General features: G+C 34.7%; 3 protein-coding genes across 4 annotated transcripts; 2 read left to right on the plus strand and 1 right to left on the minus strand.

Annotated features, from left to right (window-relative positions):
* Positions 1 to 2,155: 2,155 nt before the first annotated feature.
* On the plus strand, positions 2,156 to 3,610 carry LOC112015873 (probable pectate lyase 16). Its single transcript, XM_024048320.2, has 4 exons — positions 2,156 to 2,419; positions 2,690 to 3,045; positions 3,170 to 3,305; positions 3,398 to 3,610. Exons 1-4 carry the CDS (start codon positions 2,171 to 2,173, stop codon positions 3,608 to 3,610), a joined length of 954 nt encoding a protein of 317 aa, XP_023904088.2. The 5' UTR covers positions 2,156 to 2,170.
* A 2,674-nt stretch (positions 3,611 to 6,284) lies between these two features.
* On the plus strand, positions 6,285 to 6,671 carry LOC112015959 (classical arabinogalactan protein 10). Its single transcript, XM_024048423.1, has one exon. The coding sequence runs from the start codon at positions 6,285 to 6,287 to the stop codon at positions 6,669 to 6,671; it is 387 nt and encodes a 128-aa protein (XP_023904191.1).
* Positions 6,672 to 10,604: 3,933 nt separating this feature from the next.
* On the minus strand, positions 10,605 to 17,392 carry LOC112015880 (uncharacterized). Of its 2 annotated transcripts, none has more exons than XR_010626465.1 (2): positions 14,046 to 16,184; positions 10,605 to 11,516 (listed from the first exon to the last, which is right to left on the minus strand). XR_010626465.1 is itself a non-coding variant. In XM_024048327.2 (2 exons), coding segments are annotated over exons 1-2 (1,968 nt in total). In that variant the 5' UTR covers positions 17,167 to 17,392; the 3' UTR covers positions 13,755 to 14,207. The 2 variants fall into 2 exon arrangements, 1 of the variants encoding a protein (XP_023904095.1); XM_024048327.2 differs by lacking the exon at positions 10,605 to 11,516 and adding an exon at positions 17,166 to 17,392 and having other exon boundaries at positions 13,755 to 16,174.
* Positions 17,393 to 19,088: the final 1,696 nt, after the last annotated feature.

The raw sequence follows: 19,088 nt of genomic DNA on the forward strand, positions 1-19,088 counted from the left end.
CGCAAATTTCGTTTTGTCTTGGATGTGAACTCAGTTTCCTATCTTATTTTATCAAATTGAGATGCAAAATTTCTGCTCAATCTACCATGTGGCCTTGCCATGGTGAGGAAAAACCTTGCAATGGTTTCAAATTGTTATATAAAGCACAATTTGGACTCATCCATGTGCTGTCAGACAACAAACTGGTAGGATTAGAGATCTAGATATTATTTTCTATTTAAATTGTGATACATTCAAGATTTACCCTGGCAGGATTAGAAAGATATGAATAAAATGTACTAAGGTTGAATTTTTTTTTTTTTTTTTTTTTTCTTCCATTTGGGGGTATCTTGCTTATAGAACTTTCAGCATTCTGAAAATTTTTAAGATCTTTTGAATTCTAAAATAGACTAAATCTGAGAATATTTATGCTATATTCAAATTTCAAATAGTTAGTATATTGGACTGTTTGTGTTCATCATCATAAACATGAACATGAAGTGTTTTTATTTTTAAATAAATCAATTCTGCTTACTAATAAATAATTTTTTTTAAGTCACAGTATAGTTTGTTGAAGCAAATATTATGTGACAACTTAGTTCATTCTTATTTTTTTATGTTTCGCTTGAGTTGCCCTGAAATACATGCCTCTACACTCTACGGAAAACAAATGCATGCATACATTTTAAAAACAGTCTATTAATTAAAATTACATGTTTTTGATATTTTAATTTGATTAATTACTACAGCTCACTAACAAGGCAGGCATTGGGGGAAAAATAGGAGCTGTGGATGCATGGAGTATTTTTTATTTTTATCTTTTAAGATAGCTACAAAGCACGTGGATTATTTTAATTTTTACATGCTCTATAATTTGGTGAATGAATGTGATGGGAAATGAATGTGATGGGAACTTTATGAATGTATATTTATTATTATTTTAAAAAAATCTTTTAGAAAGAAAAAGGATCCCTAAAAAATTTAAAACTTGTAACTGTCACGCGGTCAAAAAGACAATCTTGTTCTTTTTCTTTTTTTCTTTTTGAGTTTTTATTATCTTTTTGAATCAAGGATGAATTTAACTTTGCCATTAAGAGGCAAAATTGAAGTTGACTTAGAAGCAGCTTGATGAAATTTTTGAAGCTGTATGATCATGAGTCAATGAAGGTAGAACTTATGACATATATTAACAATGCTCTAAAAGTCAAAGTAAGTTTGTGACAATTTTTTGTCAACTTTTGGAGCGTTTTTATATTTTATTTTACAGTTAGAGAGGTCCATGGATTTTCTTACATACTATAAAATTAAAATAGTTGCATGCTAGATTATGTGAATCACATGCTCCAATGTTTTTTTATGAGTAAATTGATAATTAAAAAAATGCATTCCTATAATAACAAAAAATCTAGTAGTATAACTTTTTTCACAACTTTTTTTTTTTACAATGGTGAAATCATTTACAATGATCGATGTATAATAATGGCAATATCCATGATAAACACATGTATTAGTCTAATTATAATTTTAACTAACCAACTTAAAATTGTGAAAATTTTTGTCTCTACCCACTTCTCACGTATGGTTCACATCCATTGTATCTCCTAGCACAAAAACCCCTACTTAAGAGAAGCCAATTGTAGCTACTATCTTTATACAAGGAAGTTTCAAATTTTACGTGTTCCTTATTCTAGCAATGACACAAACACTCGCTTGCTCTGTAATTTTGGCTGATACACAAATGTAGCTAGCTAATCTATTTCAAATTGGGGTGAGGAAGCAAAACCAATACCTATTAATAGCTTCTTTTATGTCCTACACTCCTCAGCATCCACTTTAAAACCACCTAAACAAACTCATATACAATACTAACCACTCCACCTATATATATCCCTCTCCACTCCAAGTATTTGCAGATCAGAACAACTTGCCTCTTTTTCTATTTGAGTCTGCATTTTTGAGTTAGTACATTCACATGAATATGGCTTTGAAAGGTGTTAACATTGCCATTCTTTGGCACTTTGCTTTGGCTCTTGTCATTGTCATGCTCTCCACTCCTAATGTTAGTCTTGCTAAGAAAACAAAAATCATTGGCTTGAAAATGAATGCGATTGATCATTGCTGGAGATGGAACCCTGATTGGCGAAGGAACAGACAACAGCTTGCCACATGTTCAGTGGGTTATGCTGGGAAGATGGCCAACAACATTGGAAAGGGACTCACACAATATGTAGTCACTGATCCTAGTGACAACCCAATAAATCCTAAACCAGGGACCTTAAGATATGGAACAACCATGATCAAAGGGAAAAAATGGATCACATTCCTTAGAAGCATGCGCATTAGACTTCAGAAACCACTTCTCATTAGTAGTTTCACAACCATTGATGGTCGGGGTGCTAATGTTCACATTGCTGGTAATGCATGTTTGATGATCTATAAGGTAAGTAATTTTCGCTTCAATTTTTTTTTTGTGTTTTGTAAAAATTTTCACAATTGTTTAGGTAACATGCTATGATTATTGATTAGCACACTATAAAAATGGTATCATAGATAATTTCACAAAAAAGTGATATCGTACTAGTGACTAGTCACAATATGACAATTTAATAAGCTATGAAATAAATTGTCATAGTTTTCTCCCTAAAATTGTTAATTACATTTAGCATTTTTGAGTTAGCCAAGTACTAAAATGTACCTTATATATCAACAGCAAAGCAACATAATCATTCATGGTCTTCGTGTCCACCATTGCCGGTCTCAACCACCTAGCACAGTAATGGGTCCGGACTCACAGATAATTTCACTAGGTCAAGTTGATGGAGATGCAATTAGATTGGTTACTGCATCAAAGGTCTGGCTTGACCATAATACACTTTATGAGAGTGAGGATGGTCTACTTGATGTCACTCGGGGTTCTACAGATATCACCATCTCTAACAACTGGTTTAAAAATCAAGACAAGGTCATACTTCTTGGACATGATGATGGGTTCTTACGTGACAAAAACATGAAGGTCACAGTCATGTACAACCATTTTGGACCTAATTGCAATCAAAGGATGCCAAGGTACGTAATTGATCCTCCACATTCAAAGAATTCTAGAAATAAACTAGTCAATCATATATTTATGAAGCCACAACCATATAATATATTAAATCAGCTATCTTATGCACACAAATAAACTTTGTAGAATTCGATTTGGATATGCACATGTGGTGAACAACCTTTACCAGGGATGGATGCAATATGCTATAGGGGGAAGCATGAATCCTAGTGTCAAGAGTCAAGCCAACTTGTTCATTGCACCAAAATTAGGGAACAAAGAGGTAAAATTTCAATACTTCCATTATCATATAAGTAACAAAAATGCATATACCCATACTAACACAAACACAATGCATAACATTAATATTAATAGGTGACGTGGAGAAATGGTGAAAAAGGGACATGGAAATTCTACTCTGTGAATGATGTATTTGAAAATGGAGCTAGATTCATTGAAACAGGTGCTGGTGGGGTAAAGCCAAACTATAACCGTGAACAAGTTTTTCAAGTTGCAGATGCAAGAACAGTGAGGTCATTGACAAAATCTGCAGGTGCTTTACGATGCACCCCACGTTCTAGATGCTGAGGCAAAAAGTTTGAAGAGAAAAACGGAGCATCAACTTGATGGTTGCTGAATATAGAAAATATAAAATAAGTAAAACTTATAAAAGTACATAGTTTTAGCTCTATTGGTCTTGAATGCCGTTGTTGACTTAGCATGCCAATGGTTTTCCTTCTTTTGTATTTTTTTTGCTCTCATCAATGATCAATTGTTATGTAGTTCCCGTTAAAATATATATATATATATATATATGTTGTGCAGTTTTAAGACTATCATGTACTAATAATTTGAATATTTAGTGGACATTTTCCTTGTGAGGACATTTTTTTTTTTTAATTTCTTTTAATTCATATAATGACACCAAAAAAAAATTATATACTTGGAAGTTATCTACCAGGTAAGACCTCCAAAAAATAGTGTCACTTAAGGGTATGCAAATAAGCTAGCTTTTTTAAACGAAAGAAAAAAACAATTGCTTGAGCTATTGGCTATGAACATTTGTTTCTTTATAACTAAAAAAAAAAAAAAAAATGGGTGTCCCTTGAACTGTTGGGTATGTACACATTTATTCAAATTCTAAGAAATTTGAGTAGAGTTTTTGGTTTAAGATGCCCCTTTGTATTAGAATCTCAACTCCTCTCTCCTGCGTATGTTTATTTTTTAAAAATAAAAAATAAATCTATGACATGGCTAAAATGAGAACCAATTAACATTTGTGCAGCCATTAGTTAAAAGAAAAACTTGCCCAAAAATATTGAAACAAGTTTGATCTAGCATGACTAATAAATGTACAGCCTTAAAACAATGATACATAGAACAATGAAAACAAAATCAAATTTCCTTCCTCAAAAGAAACCAATGATGGAAAAAAACCAAAAAAAAAAAAAAAATTGTAGGGACTAAGGAGGAAGATTTTACGAGATCAATGGAAAATAAGACGTTAGGTTCGTACGTACATTGCATTGAAAGTAAGAAAAATAGGCTAATTATTATTGTTTTTGTCTTCATTTCAACTCTGCAGTCTTTACTTTCCTTAAAAAATGAAAAGGCATAGGACAACTTTCTTTACTTTCATACATGAATGCCTCTTTTTCAAAGTATCCAATCCATTTTCTACTTCTTTTTCATTAGGTATGGTTTGAGTTGTTTAACTTAGAACTTAGTATTCGTGAGTTGTAACTTTTGAGCTTCGAACTTTATTTATATATTTGTAATTTTGTACTTTTTTTTTATTAGTATTTTTACTAATTCGTGTCAAAAATTACTTTTATCAATTTTTTTTAATATATATTATAAATTATAATTATAGGTATATAAGATATAGGATCTTAATTCTGATAACCTTGGTTAATATAACATATAGAAATACCACCAAAATGCTTAAGCTAATTATATTATATTAATTACTTCATCTTATCATTCTTATTTAATATGGGACTTCATTCATACATATATAATCAACAATCTCCCCCTCACATAAGTCCCCATCCATTTGTGTGCCACAAACAAGTCCTACTAGCTCCCCTTACCTATAAGTTTCTTCCTTCACTAATGCATTATTCATGAACCTCTTGTACACCATCCATGAGAACTATGTGTTAACCCCACACATCCACGCCCATGAAAACCTCACAACACACCATTATTTAGCACCATTAGCAATACTCTTTTATTGGGCCTCTTTCTAAGATCATTTGTGTGGGCTTTATGGACTTGCCTTATGTAATGCACAGTTATGTGAGCTCTAAGTAGTACATGAACCTTCCACCCTAGTCTCTACTCCAATTACAAAAGGGACCCACATCCCCACTCCACCTAGAGCAAATGAGACTAACCTTGCCACCTCGCTACTTTGCCACACACCACCATGAATTATGATACTACTTGTTAAAGATATAACAAATTGAGAAGACTCTAATTAAGTAGTTAATCTAACATATAGATATACCGGCCACTTAATCCAAAATGCTTAATCAGATCTAAACTCATAAGCTTAAAACCTTTTGGGCTAAATGGTATATGTTAGATTGATTAACTACACAAATGAAGACTCCTTAAGGTATTACTATTATCCCCTTAACAATAATATTATCCGATTCTCCCATTAAAAAAGAACTTTAAGTTCAAATCATATCTTTATTATCAAAAATAAACAAATAAATAATTGAACAGATTATATTCTAAATATTTAGAGTTCATTAATTCTTTGTTCTCTCCCTTTTGCCGAACTTTGGGGTTGATTCAATGGGAAAATCATAGTGAAACCAAACGACTTGATAAAATTGGAAAAAATTTGATAGCATCACTGGAAGTCTAACTAGAACAGTATAGAACGAGCGGACGAAAAAATATAGATTTAAAAGACTATTAACAAACCACAAAATCTAGTGAACCAAAAATCACCAAATCCCCCTCCTCCTACAAAGACTTAAAACAACCGAGTTTAGCTAAAAATACCACGAAACTTTAACTGAAATTAGCAATTAACAAACTAATTGCCCAACACACACCCAATTTAATCTCATGGCTTTCCTCACACTCCGCAACAAACCCAAATAAACCATTCACCAAAACTTTCCCTTCACAAAACCCAACTCCTATATCAACCCTTTCCCTCTCATCCTTCTTAAACCTGCAGTGATTCTCTACATTCAAACCCTTTAGAGAACTGCTGCATAAAAACATAAAAACAAAAAAAATGGCACGTCAAGCTGCTATTCTTCTCCTCCTCTTCGCCGTTGTCGGGCTAGCAGTCACCAAGGTTGAGGTCCTGGCTGCTGACGCCCCCGCCCCCGTGTCCGGCCCCACCTCGGATGACGGGGTCATTGCCGCAGGCCCTCCCAACGACGACATTGGAAACACCGGTGACTTATCACCTACAAGTAGTGAGGGATCAGCATCTTCACCTACAGGTGGTGCTGTGGCTGCACCAGTTGGTGGACCTGTCTCTGATGCAGTTTTCCCTCCTTCTCCAGATACTGCTGAAGCACCTGGACCCAGTGCTAGCGGTGCCAATGCTCTCAAGGCCTTTGGTGTTGCTGCTGCTTTGGCCGCTGCTGGGGCTGTTGGATTCTTCTCCTTCTAAAGCCAAAAACAAAAAAAGAAAGGTTTGCATGCATGCATGCATAACCATTGATGGTAGACTTATACGTAATTCTAATTGATTAATTCATTGATATTGTTATCTGATTCATGTTTCTAATTGTAATTTTTTATTTTTATGTGCCATGTGAAATGAATTCCAAATTATTAAAGAAAAATAGTAGTGTGGAATTCATAGCATGCCATTTTTGATAGAATTTGGAAAATTGTGCTAGGCCGCCTGGTTTTATATATACACAAAATTTATACATTTGTTTATTTCTTTTCTTTTCTTTTTCTTGTTTGTCATTTTTAATCTTTGAGTTTTAGCCTACGAAACTTGAAGATTATATGGAAATGCAAAGCATATATATATATATATATCCTTTGCGTTTAGTCCAATAATCTTATGATTATGAACCAGCCTGTAACAATTTAGAAAGAATGTTAGTATTTAATTCAATTGCTTACAAGATAATAAATCTTAGAAACTAACATGTTAATTTTATTCATACATACAAAATAAAGATGTGTGGTGCCAATCACATTAATTATTTTTATGAGTGCTTATAATTATCGTAGGCATGGCATGGGTGTAACAATGTTTGTCAGTAGTCACTAATTTTAGGATTTGTAAGAACATCATTCACATCTACTTTTGTAAATTTTAGCCAAATTCTGAGAGGAAAAAAAAGATCAGCAACCCAAAAATGACCATTAAATTATCTACGTATTTTGGATTAAACTTGTTGAGTCGCGGATTCATTGGCCCAGTCCAACGTCCAAGTATCGATTGCCGAATTAATTGACCTGCACTAAGTGAGTTGTTATTAGTTTCTCAACAAAAAAAAAGAGTGAGTTGTTTTACAATTTTTGGCCTTTGTAGTGGCGATATTTACAGGTGAGGGAAGTTGATCTATTTCAATCTGAGGTGACCCTCCAAGCTAATTTTTTTTTAATTCAAAAGTTGCATTTGAATCTGTATTGGATGGCCAAGAACTCAAGGACTTGGCCCAAGACCAAAGACTTAGGAGAGTGAGGAGTGGGAGGATCTCATGGTTTCAAAATTATTGAGGGAAAGGCACTTATGAAGGCAACTATTGACTTAATTGTAATTGTAAGGACTAAACATTGCGATGTGAAAATTATCTTTGATAATGCCGAGTAAAATTGTGTAACGAAAACATTTTATAGACAATATTATACTTAATAAAGGCAATATATCATATAATCATATTGACGTATCAATTATCATCTTTAGCCTATTAAAAAAAAAAATCATCTTTAGGAAAACCTTTCTAACCAACAAATTTCGTGTAAGAAGAAAATGAAAGTGACTTTTTTTTTTTTACCCTTTTTCTTTTCATGTACAATGACAATTAAATCCAATATGACACATAAAACAAAAGCAATTGTTCTTTTCATATATGATGACATGTAATCCAATAGAATGATTTATCTATTATAGTGCAATGCTTTCATAAACTTATGAAACAACTGAATAAGATCAAGATGCCTCGTGAAACATGGCATAAACCTAATATTTGTGGGCTCATTTAGTACTTAGCAATAAATCCTCTAAACTACTAAGCTATTTTATTGTATATTCATTACAAGAAAAAACGAGTAAATATCCCTTCTTAAAATGTCAAGAAATATTATTCTAACTAAAAGGGTCCACAAACCCGTTTGGCCCAATCCACTCAACCAACTCGATTCAATTCAAAAGTTAAAAAAGTGCTTTTGAATAGACTATGATGTTGGCATTGGATACAACATCTCGATCCAAAAGTTAACAATAGCTCACGTTTGGGTCGTAGTGGGTTGGTTGGTTCCGATAATGGGTGGTTTGGTGGGGTGGAGCGGGGTTTTTATTGTAAAGTAAGGGCAAAAGTGTAAACAAATTTCCACCTAAAGAGATGTTATTTTACTATCAGCCTGAAAATATTTTGATGTTGACCAACATTTTTAGCAGCATCAAAGTCAAACACTCGGAATTGAGAAAAATAATTCCGTCAAAACAAACACAGTGTAAGAGATACAATTTTGGAAATAATAGCAAATAAATCATGTAAGTTATTATATTTATTGGGTTTTTTTTCTTTAATATAATATTTTTATAATAAAAAAATATTTTAAGATTATTTAGACAAGTATTTTAGAGTACAAGAAAGGATTTAAATGATATATCCAATTATCCACAAAACCCATCCCAATTGAACAGGTAGTAAAGAAATTTTCGAGTTTGACTAGGTTCAACTAGTCATTGCTTAATCAATCAAACTAAGGATCATGCAGATATAGTCTTTTTTGTTTTTTGTTTTTTTTTTTTTTTTTTTTTTTTGGCTAAATACGCGGATATAGTCCTAAGATCATTGGTTTAATCAACTAGGTCGGTCCAGGTTTAATAACAATGATTCTAATGTTCTCACTAAACGGATGAACATAGGTATACCAATTCATCTTCCTTGCATAATCATCATTCCATATGTACTTTGATATAATGTTTCATTGTCTTTTATTGACACAAGGTGTGAGTTTTTCAAATTCATATTTACCCACAAACTCAAATGTCTAATTATATTTAGACAATGTTGTTGCAACGAACCATTTTGTGTAGAAAGAAGCCCCCCCAACACAACCCCCCCCCCCCCCCCCCCCCCCCGGCGCGTGAGACTCATGAACATATAAGCCTAGGCCACAATCTCCACAAGAAATTGGCTTAATTTCACAAGTATGGGAAGGCTAAGTTTCCATTTCCATAGGCTTAAGATTAGCCTTCACTAATATGGAAAGGCTAAATTTTCATAGGCTTTAGCTTTCACAAATGTGGAAAGGCTGTTTCCATAGGTGATCACTTGGAGAAGGTATCTTTATATGCATCCAACGTATGCATCCTCTATTTCACAATATGTGGATCCCAAAATTTAGCCAAAAAGATATGTGAATCACACAATTGTGTGAAAAAAAAAACAAAAACTCACTTATCATGAGAGCTTACGAGTTTAGTCCTAAATTAAGAACTATTAATATTACCTACTATCAATCTACATTGTACCATTCTATCAAAAAAGACAAAAAAATCTAGTAAACTACTTTCACGTGGAAAATAGACATACCAAGTAAACCAATAATCTTCAACCACAAAGTCACATTTCAAAAACCTTGTGGCCCTAAGACACTGCCCGATCACTTCGGCTAACCAAGGACAATGATTTCACTCCACCAAAAGGTGTAAAGCAAGAATATCCTTCCAATTCATTAGACCATGCATCTCATAAAAAAGTGCACTTCAAGACCATAAAAAAGTGCAATTCAGGACCAAAAGATCATCGATTATCTTAATTTAAAAATCCATAAATAGACCAAACTCTTATGTTTTATGGTCGCAAGCACAGACCAAATCAAAAACTACACAGGATAAACCATAGTGGCAGACAACGATGTGAACCAAAACAACATAGTATAGATAATTAGCTCAAGATAACAAAGACAATTTTCCCTTTCCCATACAAAATTTCTTGCTCAACAAAAACTAAATTAAAACAAATGGAAGTAATGGTCAAATTCAAATCCCAATACCAACTACGAAAAACCAAAACAAACTTCTTATCCTTCCTTAATATGCTACCTGTGTACTAAGATGCCTTGCTTCTTGTTCTTAAGTTTTCATCAATAAAGTGTCATTACTAATAAAAAAAACACCAACCAAATTTATGACCAAGCTCAAGAAACAGCATTTCCAAATGGATTAATCCTGTAACAAATTCTGGCAAAAAAACAAATAAATGCAGTAACAAAAAATCACTAAATAACACCACCAAAAAAATGGGGATAGATTATAGAAGAAGGGACAGGATAAGCTATACCAAAGCCTCCAACAAAGGAGTTGTGAACAAATTCCCTGTAAACTTCTTCATTGAGCAAGTAGTACCCATCAGGAAAAATAGTGAGGCAGGTCACTCAACAAATAACCTTTAACACAATCTCATTTACATTGTTGGGAATCTATACATTCCAAATTCCAAAAAACCAAACAGGACAATATGATTTACACATTCTAGACCCATTAGTACAAAAGAAACTGCTTCCCAGAAAAATAACATACTAATAAGTTTAAAATAAAAAGTACATAAGGAGTAGATCAGGCTTCCATCAAGAGAGAAACGACCCCAAGTGAGCAAAATTCTTCTGGGTTCCAAGTCTATCATACTGTAGCATCAATACATGACTCCTAAATCCTGAACCTAATTTACATTATGTGCTTAAATAATAATAACTCTGAAATCCTTTCTTCTTTCTGGGAAGTTGCTTGAACAGAGAGAGAGTTGTACAAACAATTTTTACAATAACCAATTACAATTGAAACAGGGACCCTCTGGTTACAATGTACCAATAGTTGACTTGACTCTCCTAGAACAACATTATGAGTTACAACACATCAATGATGAACAGGTATGGACCTCATAAAACTTTTACAAGCTCACAGCTAAAGCCAACACAGTCAAACAACAAGAGGCCGTTACATGTTGCAGACCTAATACATAAAACAATTTACACATGAAAGTGGTGCTTTACATGGAGACTAACAGATACGGTAATCATATCCACAAACTAAACACCAAGATTTATTTATTGAAATATTTGTGATCTTGACTCTTTCTAGACATTTTATTGCTGGAACACAATTTACAGATTTTTAGGTGATACAAGGTTACTTTTGCATACTTGGCAGACCAAGCCATCACCAGAGGAATCCAATGAAGGCATCCCATCTAACACATCTTCCTCCAAGTAACCAACACAGGCTGATTCAATCATGAAAACAAAAAGTTGCCTACTCCACTCCCTGGATATGATGATAAAAAGAAAACCCCCAAGTCAATAGATGATAAATAAAATAATCTGCCAAAGACGCCACCCATAATCTATCTCTACCACTCAATATTAATGGGAAAATATAAGAAACAGAAATACATCAAAACATGAAAGCAAACAAACTCAAGTATCCCCTAGTCCATTCTTTGATTACAAAGCCCTAAGGCATTGTACCTCTATTTGACACAACACAAGAAAAATAACCCTTCACCTCCATACTTCTGGTTATATTTATAGCTACAGACCAAATCTATAAGACGTGCATACTAATAAGAACGAGTGATTACCTCTCATACTACTGGAGATTTGTGACAAAATGGCAATCAATACTCTATCATATAATATGATTTTGACAAATGATTCCATTTTATCAATAACTACCAAAATAACTAAACTTTCTCTAGAGAGAAATTAAGAAACAGTCATCATTACCACTCTTCTCTCTCGCATCTTATTGCTTTTACTTTAGGTAACACTAACATCCTAACTTTTAAAGTCAAGGTAACATTATACAACAAAGAGGTAGAAGAGGATTACTGTCAGTCAAGAATCAAGATTCAAATTCATATGATATTTGAGAATGATACTTCGAGGCCTCATCCACCAAAAACAGAAATCAATGTGACAGTGTTATTTGATCAAGAACAATTCCGCAACCGTTGTCTTGTGCAGGCATAACTACCAGTACACCATAGGCTGGCAACTACAACCAGAACCATCCTTCACCTGCTAGCCACATGGCCAACATCTTGCCATTACAATTTCCTTTTTTTAAAGGCAGAAACAATGCTGACAATCATGTCTCTAAGATAGGCAATAGCACAAGATATTGACTATTGAGTAAAAATACTCCATAGGTAATTTGATGGAGGAAAGGGTACTTTATGAACTTTACCATTCAAACTCTAATAAGAGGACAATGGTCAACAACACCTAGTTTTTAAGACTATAACATTTAAGTAAACTTGAATCTTTTAACATATATTGTCACTATTAGGGGAAAGGAAGATTTGAATCTTTAAACCCTAACATCAGCCGATGGGATGCAGTGGAAGCGGAGGCTTCAAGAAACACTAACACTATGTTTAGCAAAATGGAGGGGGAGACCGAAAGGGAAGGGAAGATTGTCTTCCCTTTAGGTGGTTGGTCGTCTAGAGGAAATAGGATGGTAAGGAAATTATATTAGAGGGTCCCACACCATTAAAAAATTAAATACTCTTTCTCTATCCTCATCCCTCCATTTCCCCCCAATTAGGAGGAAAAAAATGATGGCCCAAAGGAAAAGGGAATCCCTCCACTCCTTTTCCACCCATCTAAAAAAAGGAAAGACACTCTCTTCCCTGCCTTTGCCCTCCCCTTTTCCCCATCCAACCATAGTGTAAAGGTTTGATCTAAACCAAAGGAACAACATACTCCATTTTTATTATTCTTGGAATATTAATAACTACATTAACAAGAGTCACTACCATAAACAATTCTGGCAACTTCCTTTTCACCAACCACATCCTAAACCAAAAGGAAACCTGACACTTACTCAAACTAAAAGAATGTTAGCCACATCTTCAATCCTTCAATTAAACAAATTTTTCATACATGTGTCAGAAAAACAACCATTTACATACAAGATGTAGCTATCACACTCATAATATGAATTTCTAAACGAATGAATTATTTCACACATACAACACATTTATTGGAAATCACAGCAAAATAATAAGAGGTAGATTGAGTTAGCATGACAAAAAGAACTTAATTGTACCCAAGAGTCTTGTCACTCAATGGCTCTACCCGATTCCCCCAAGGGGAGAACCTGGGTATAAATCCCCCCTTCCCCATTTGTTGTAAGCCAATATATACTATTAACAAATCTTCAGATACTACAATCAAGCCAGATATCTAGCAAAAACATTTAACGAAACAATGGACGTACAGAGTAAAACTACTCAGCTTCATGAAAACACACAGCATGAACTATAAAGAAATAAGCAAAAACAAAAACAAAAACTCTCGCCACCAACTGTACAAGGAGTAGGACTCGGTGACCAGCAAAGAAGATAGATGTTAGACACTTCTAAATTAAAAATACAACCAGCAAAATAAGTTAGAAAAGAAAAGATATCATATAAGAGGTATAAAACTCAACTAATACATGCATCTGGAAATGGTTAAAGGCTCCACTTAAGCCACAAAAATATTCTCTGAAAGCATGGACAATTAACTCCCACAATCATATAAACAAACAAGAAGGTTCCAATTGTACCAATAGCACAAGTCAGTCTTGAAGATAGATAGCAGTATAAATATGATACCAATGGGATAACTGGTGAAGGATACCAGGAGTCCAAGCCACAGAATTATCCACATTGGTATGCTACTGAAAGTCATCAATCATTTTTCAGCACACAAATATTAAGCGTTGCAGCTAATGATGTTCAGTATTATGCAGTACGAAAGCAATGGAAATTAGTTCTTCCCCCATACCAACACAAGTGGAACTTACTTCTTCCCTCAAATAAGCCACACTTTGAATGTGGGGCCGCGGAGAACCAGAGAGAATGATGAAGGTGCACTTTAGATATCCAAAGGAGAAACTCTAAGAGTGAGAACATAGATTGTGAGGTCTCATAAAACCTGCCAAAAAAGGATGAACATCATGCTTGTGTCACTCCGACGGCAAGCGTCTTCTCTTTCCATAATCCACATCCCTGGATCGAGACCTATGATCTTCTTCTGGCATTGCTCGGGACCTGCTCCTAGGTCTTGAAGAAGACTGCCCTCTATCCCAATCATCCTCATAACCCAAGTCACGTTCTCTTGGACGATGGTCTCGGTAACTGTCCTTTTCTTCCCTGTAACGGGGCTCCCTGTGTTCCCTTTCAGACCTGTCCCAGTCTTGTTCCCTCTCGTCACGATGCCTCCTCTCAGAGTTTCCTGACCAGTCACGCTCAGATCCCCGCTCTTTTTCCCTAGAGGCAGCACTTGACCTTGCTCCTTTTTCATGATTTCCCTCTCCATACCCATATTCTGAAGCACCATCATCACCGCCATAACTTGACTCCCTCGTCCTTCGACCGTGTTCTTCTCCTCCCCATCCACCCATGCTTGTGTCATTCCACATTCCTGCATGATGACCATCCATTCCAGCAGAACCCATCATTCCCATTCCATTAGCTGGCATTCCCCGACCAAAGAAGGCTGGATTGACATGAGGTGCCACCCCAGCAAGTCCCATTGTATTAACAGCTGGAAATGAAGGAAGCATTCCGGGAAAAGCAGGACCTGGAAAACCTCCATAACCACCACCTCGACCCATATATGTGGGATCAAACCCAGTACCCATCATGCCCTGTGGGTTCATCATACCACCAGCAGGACCCCCAAATGCAGGACCTGCAAGGCCTTGTCCATATCCTCCTCCTCCAGCACCACTTACAACTCCAGCATTGTTCCCAACCATGTTCTTTGCACCCATGGCCCCTCCTCTTCCTCTCATTGGTCCACCCCCAGGACCTCGATTGAGTACACCCTGCCCGCCCCGTCCCCATCCACCCCGTCCGTAATTTCTTCCTCCATCTCCACTTTGATAATTCATATTGTTCCCTCTCCCACCACCTTCATTCATTGGCCTCCTTCCTTGAGGCTGAGACTGATTCTGAGCTTGGTTCTTGCTCATATAAGAAGCTCCCATCTGCTTCAATGTTTGTGCAGAAGCAAAGGCCACAACACAAGGTCGCCCATTGAAAACATGACCATTCATTCCCTCTTTGCAAGAGGCTGCAGCAACCGAATCATAGAATTCAACTTGACAATAGCCTTTGGATTTACCACTAGCTCTCTCATCAAAAAACTTAATTTCCTTGACCCTTCCATATTGAGATAAAATACCTTCAAGCTCTGCATCAGTTGTCCACCAATGTAGTTCTCCCACAAACAGCATGGTTTGACCATTCTCTACAGGTGGCCGGATCTGACTTTCATTAATTATCGGATGATTGACATTTGCATTCACATTGATTTGATTAGAAGGCATCTGTTGAACGCCTCGAGGACCACCAGTGGCAGAATTCAGCACAGGCATGGGCTCATTAGGAATTTTTCCAGGCATATCAGAAGGATCAACCCCAGAATTGGGGGGCACAGATGTGGATCCTTGAAATGCCATGTTTCTGAATTGGGGATCATGAGTCATTTCAACAACCCTCCCTCTGTGTGAAACCGAAGACCCGTCTGGGTAACTAGAAGATCCCATTTCTGGTGCCTTTACGGCAGATGACCCCTCCTTCTGCTCAGGATAATGCACACCAGCATTAGAATACTTTCCTTCAACTGAAACCCCAGGAATGCCCATCTCTTGTGCAACCACAGCTTCCACTCTTTGTTCAGGAACATCAGTTTTCTGAGTTTGAAGTCCTCCATTACCAACACCCCCAGGTGGGAGTGGAGCCTCAGACCGGTGCAACTGAAGGAAACCTTCTCCAACATTAACATCATTGTAGAGATCATCATAGTCATCATCTTCTCCCATCAGTTCGTCATCTGCAAGGGCCGGTATGGCTCCACTTCCTTGATATTGCAGCTTCTGAGCCCCTCCATATTCCTCATCTTCATAATCTATTTGCTCTTCAGCCACTGGATCCATAAAGGTTGACCAAGATAAATTAAAAATAAATTACATCTATCTCCACCTAATATTATACATAAGCAGGAAAACCACTATTAAACTTATATCTCCTATTGCACATCAATAACAACATTAGGGAGAGAGACAGATCCATCTGGTATTGGATCTGGAAGCTCCTATACACCCCAGAGAGGATTTCCCAAAGCTTTAAATCATGTAGGGAATTTGAGATTACATATGATTGTACATTCATAAAAATAATCATTAACTCGAAAACATCAATACACCGTGAATCTTTTACATCACTTTTCAGCCTTGAAATCTTAGACATCTTGGACAAAAGAACTAGAAACACCTTACACACCTACTGGAAGAGTACATCAATATAAAGTAAACCCTCTGCAACCCATCAAATACAAAATTGAGAAAAACAAAAATTTCCCACACCCAGATCAACAAAACTAAAAAAAAAAAACACCCCAAAACAAAAAGGGTCTCAGCTACTGATGATGATAACAGCATTAATCGCCCCTGCCATGATGTCACAACAAACAGAAGAAGATAAATCTTCAAAACCCACTTGTAAAATCATTGGAACCATAACAAATATCATGTATTACAGTTACTAATATACCATAATTAAATTAAAGATGAATCATATAAACATAAACAATAATATCCCTATCATAACTCAACAGGAAAAAAAAAATAACAACAACAACAACAGTCAAAGATTCCCAATTTCCACCTAGTAAAACCGCAGGATTAATAATCTCAGACACCCATGTAGAAAAATACCAAAAATCAAAGCCAAACTACAACTTTAAAATTTTGGGTTATTTCACAAAACAAACCCAGAATCAAAAAAAAAAAAAAAACCAAACCCCACCAACCGACCCACCCACCAAAAGATTTGAGATTAGAACATTGCAGAAAAACATCAAATCCTTAAACAAAAGTAAGAATCAAAAACATCAAATATGATAGTTTTTTTCTTACTCTTCTCTTCTTCTTCTTCTTCTTCTTCTTGTGCTTAATTTGTCTTCAGCTCTTTAGGTCAGACAAGCTCGCAGGTTTAGCCTGGCCTTTTTCTCATCTGATCTCCTAAGTGGGTTTCTTTTATTTTATTTTATTTTATTTTCACTTTTGAGTTTTGAGTGTTTTTTCTCTTGTGGTAATTTTTATTTTCTTTTGTTTATACAGTGAAGCCCTTTGGCTTTGGGACCTTGTGGATCAAATCTCATCTGGGTCACTTCTTCTTTGGTAGGCCATACACTAATTACGCATTTTACTCTGCAGAAATTTCTTAACATAGGGAAGAAAAAAAAAAACTCAATTTAATTATTTTTTAATAATTTTTCTTAAAAAAAATTGCACTATTGGTAATTTGAGTTTTGAGTTTTGAGTGTTGACTGTATCTTTAAATATTTTAATTTCTAAAAAGTGTAACAAAACCATACTTTTTATAGTATAATATTGTCGTCATAAATTAATTTATAATATTTTTATAAACGGTTAACATTTCAAATTTTTATTGATTTTTATTTAAATTTGTTATTATATCACATTTTATTTATCAATAATTGTACACCACGTTAACAATTTATATGAAAATTTTTATTAAAAAAAAACTGTTATTTTAGCTTTTTTTTTTTTTTTTTTTTTTTTTTTTTTTTTAATATCCGGACAATGGTTACTAGAGAGTTTTTCCCTTTGCGTCCGATCGAGAAGCCTGATGTTAATAATGATTGTGAAAGATGATAAACTTGGAGTTTTGGTTCTACTTTGATTTTCTGCTCCTGCTTTTGGCTTTCTTTCATGGGTGAAGATAGAAGGAGGGGTTTCCTTAATTTTCTTTGCTCTTTCTTTCTTTTTTTTTTCTTTGTCCTCTCGAATTGGCGAGGCAATAATGCAGTTGGGTTTGAGTTTTCTTTAACATTCTTTGTTTTAATTTTATTTTTTATTTTTGAACTATCATCTTTCATGGATGCTAAACAAGCATAGACAGCAGTATTTGCTTAAATAATATGTGGTTCTTAAGTAGCTCCTGTTTTGGCTTTCTTTCATGGGTGAAGTATATATAGAAATAGGGTTTTGCATAATTTTTCCCTTTTTTTTTTCTTTTTTCTCTCGGATTAGTGATACAATGCTTAGTAGGGTTTGAGTTTATGTTTATGTTTATTTTTTTATTTTATATTCTTGGTGTTCTTTAATATTCTTTGTTTTGGTTTAATGACTGATAATTTTTCTTGAATTAGTGATGCAATGCTTAGCAGGGTTGACGGATATTCTTTGTTTTCTTTAATTTTTAGGCAATGGCCCTGAAATAGAATATATTATATTTCTTTGTCTAGTATTGCAAAAAATGTTTCAAAGAAAAAAGTATTGCAAAGAATAATAATAATAATGAAAAAGGCCTCTAACCTAGCGATATACCTCTTCGGTCTATTGGTCAATAGAATGTTTTGTTATTAAGGCCCAAAAATTTAATGAATAAAAATTATTTTAAAAATATATTATGCTTTTTTTGAATGGTGTGTATTTTATTAATATGTTTTACTATATGTATGCGGTAGTTTAAGGGTGTAAAATTTTTTCAATCTTCCAAAAATTTTATTTTTCCTTTCCCTATAACAAAATTAAAATTAAAATTAAAATTAATAGTATTCTAACTCTAAACTCAACATCTGGTGTGTAAATTAAACCTCTGCATAGGGAATCAAGTTGAAACTTGGACCTAAACCAGTTAGAGACTCTCAACCTATACATGTTGAGTTGTACTCCTTAGCTTGAACAACAATTCCATGTTAGTACATTGAGTCCACGATATATTAGACTTATAAATTTATAAAAGTATTTGTATCATAAATCAAGCATGTCTTAGTTCTAAAGCATTTATATTTGTATGCAAGATTGCAAGTA

This window comes from Quercus suber, unplaced genomic scaffold, assembly GCF_002906115.3.
Source record: "Quercus suber isolate HL8 unplaced genomic scaffold, Cork oak 2.0 scaffold_770, whole genome shotgun sequence".
In the NCBI taxonomy this organism is placed as follows: domain Eukaryota; kingdom Viridiplantae; phylum Streptophyta; class Magnoliopsida; order Fagales; family Fagaceae; genus Quercus; species Quercus suber.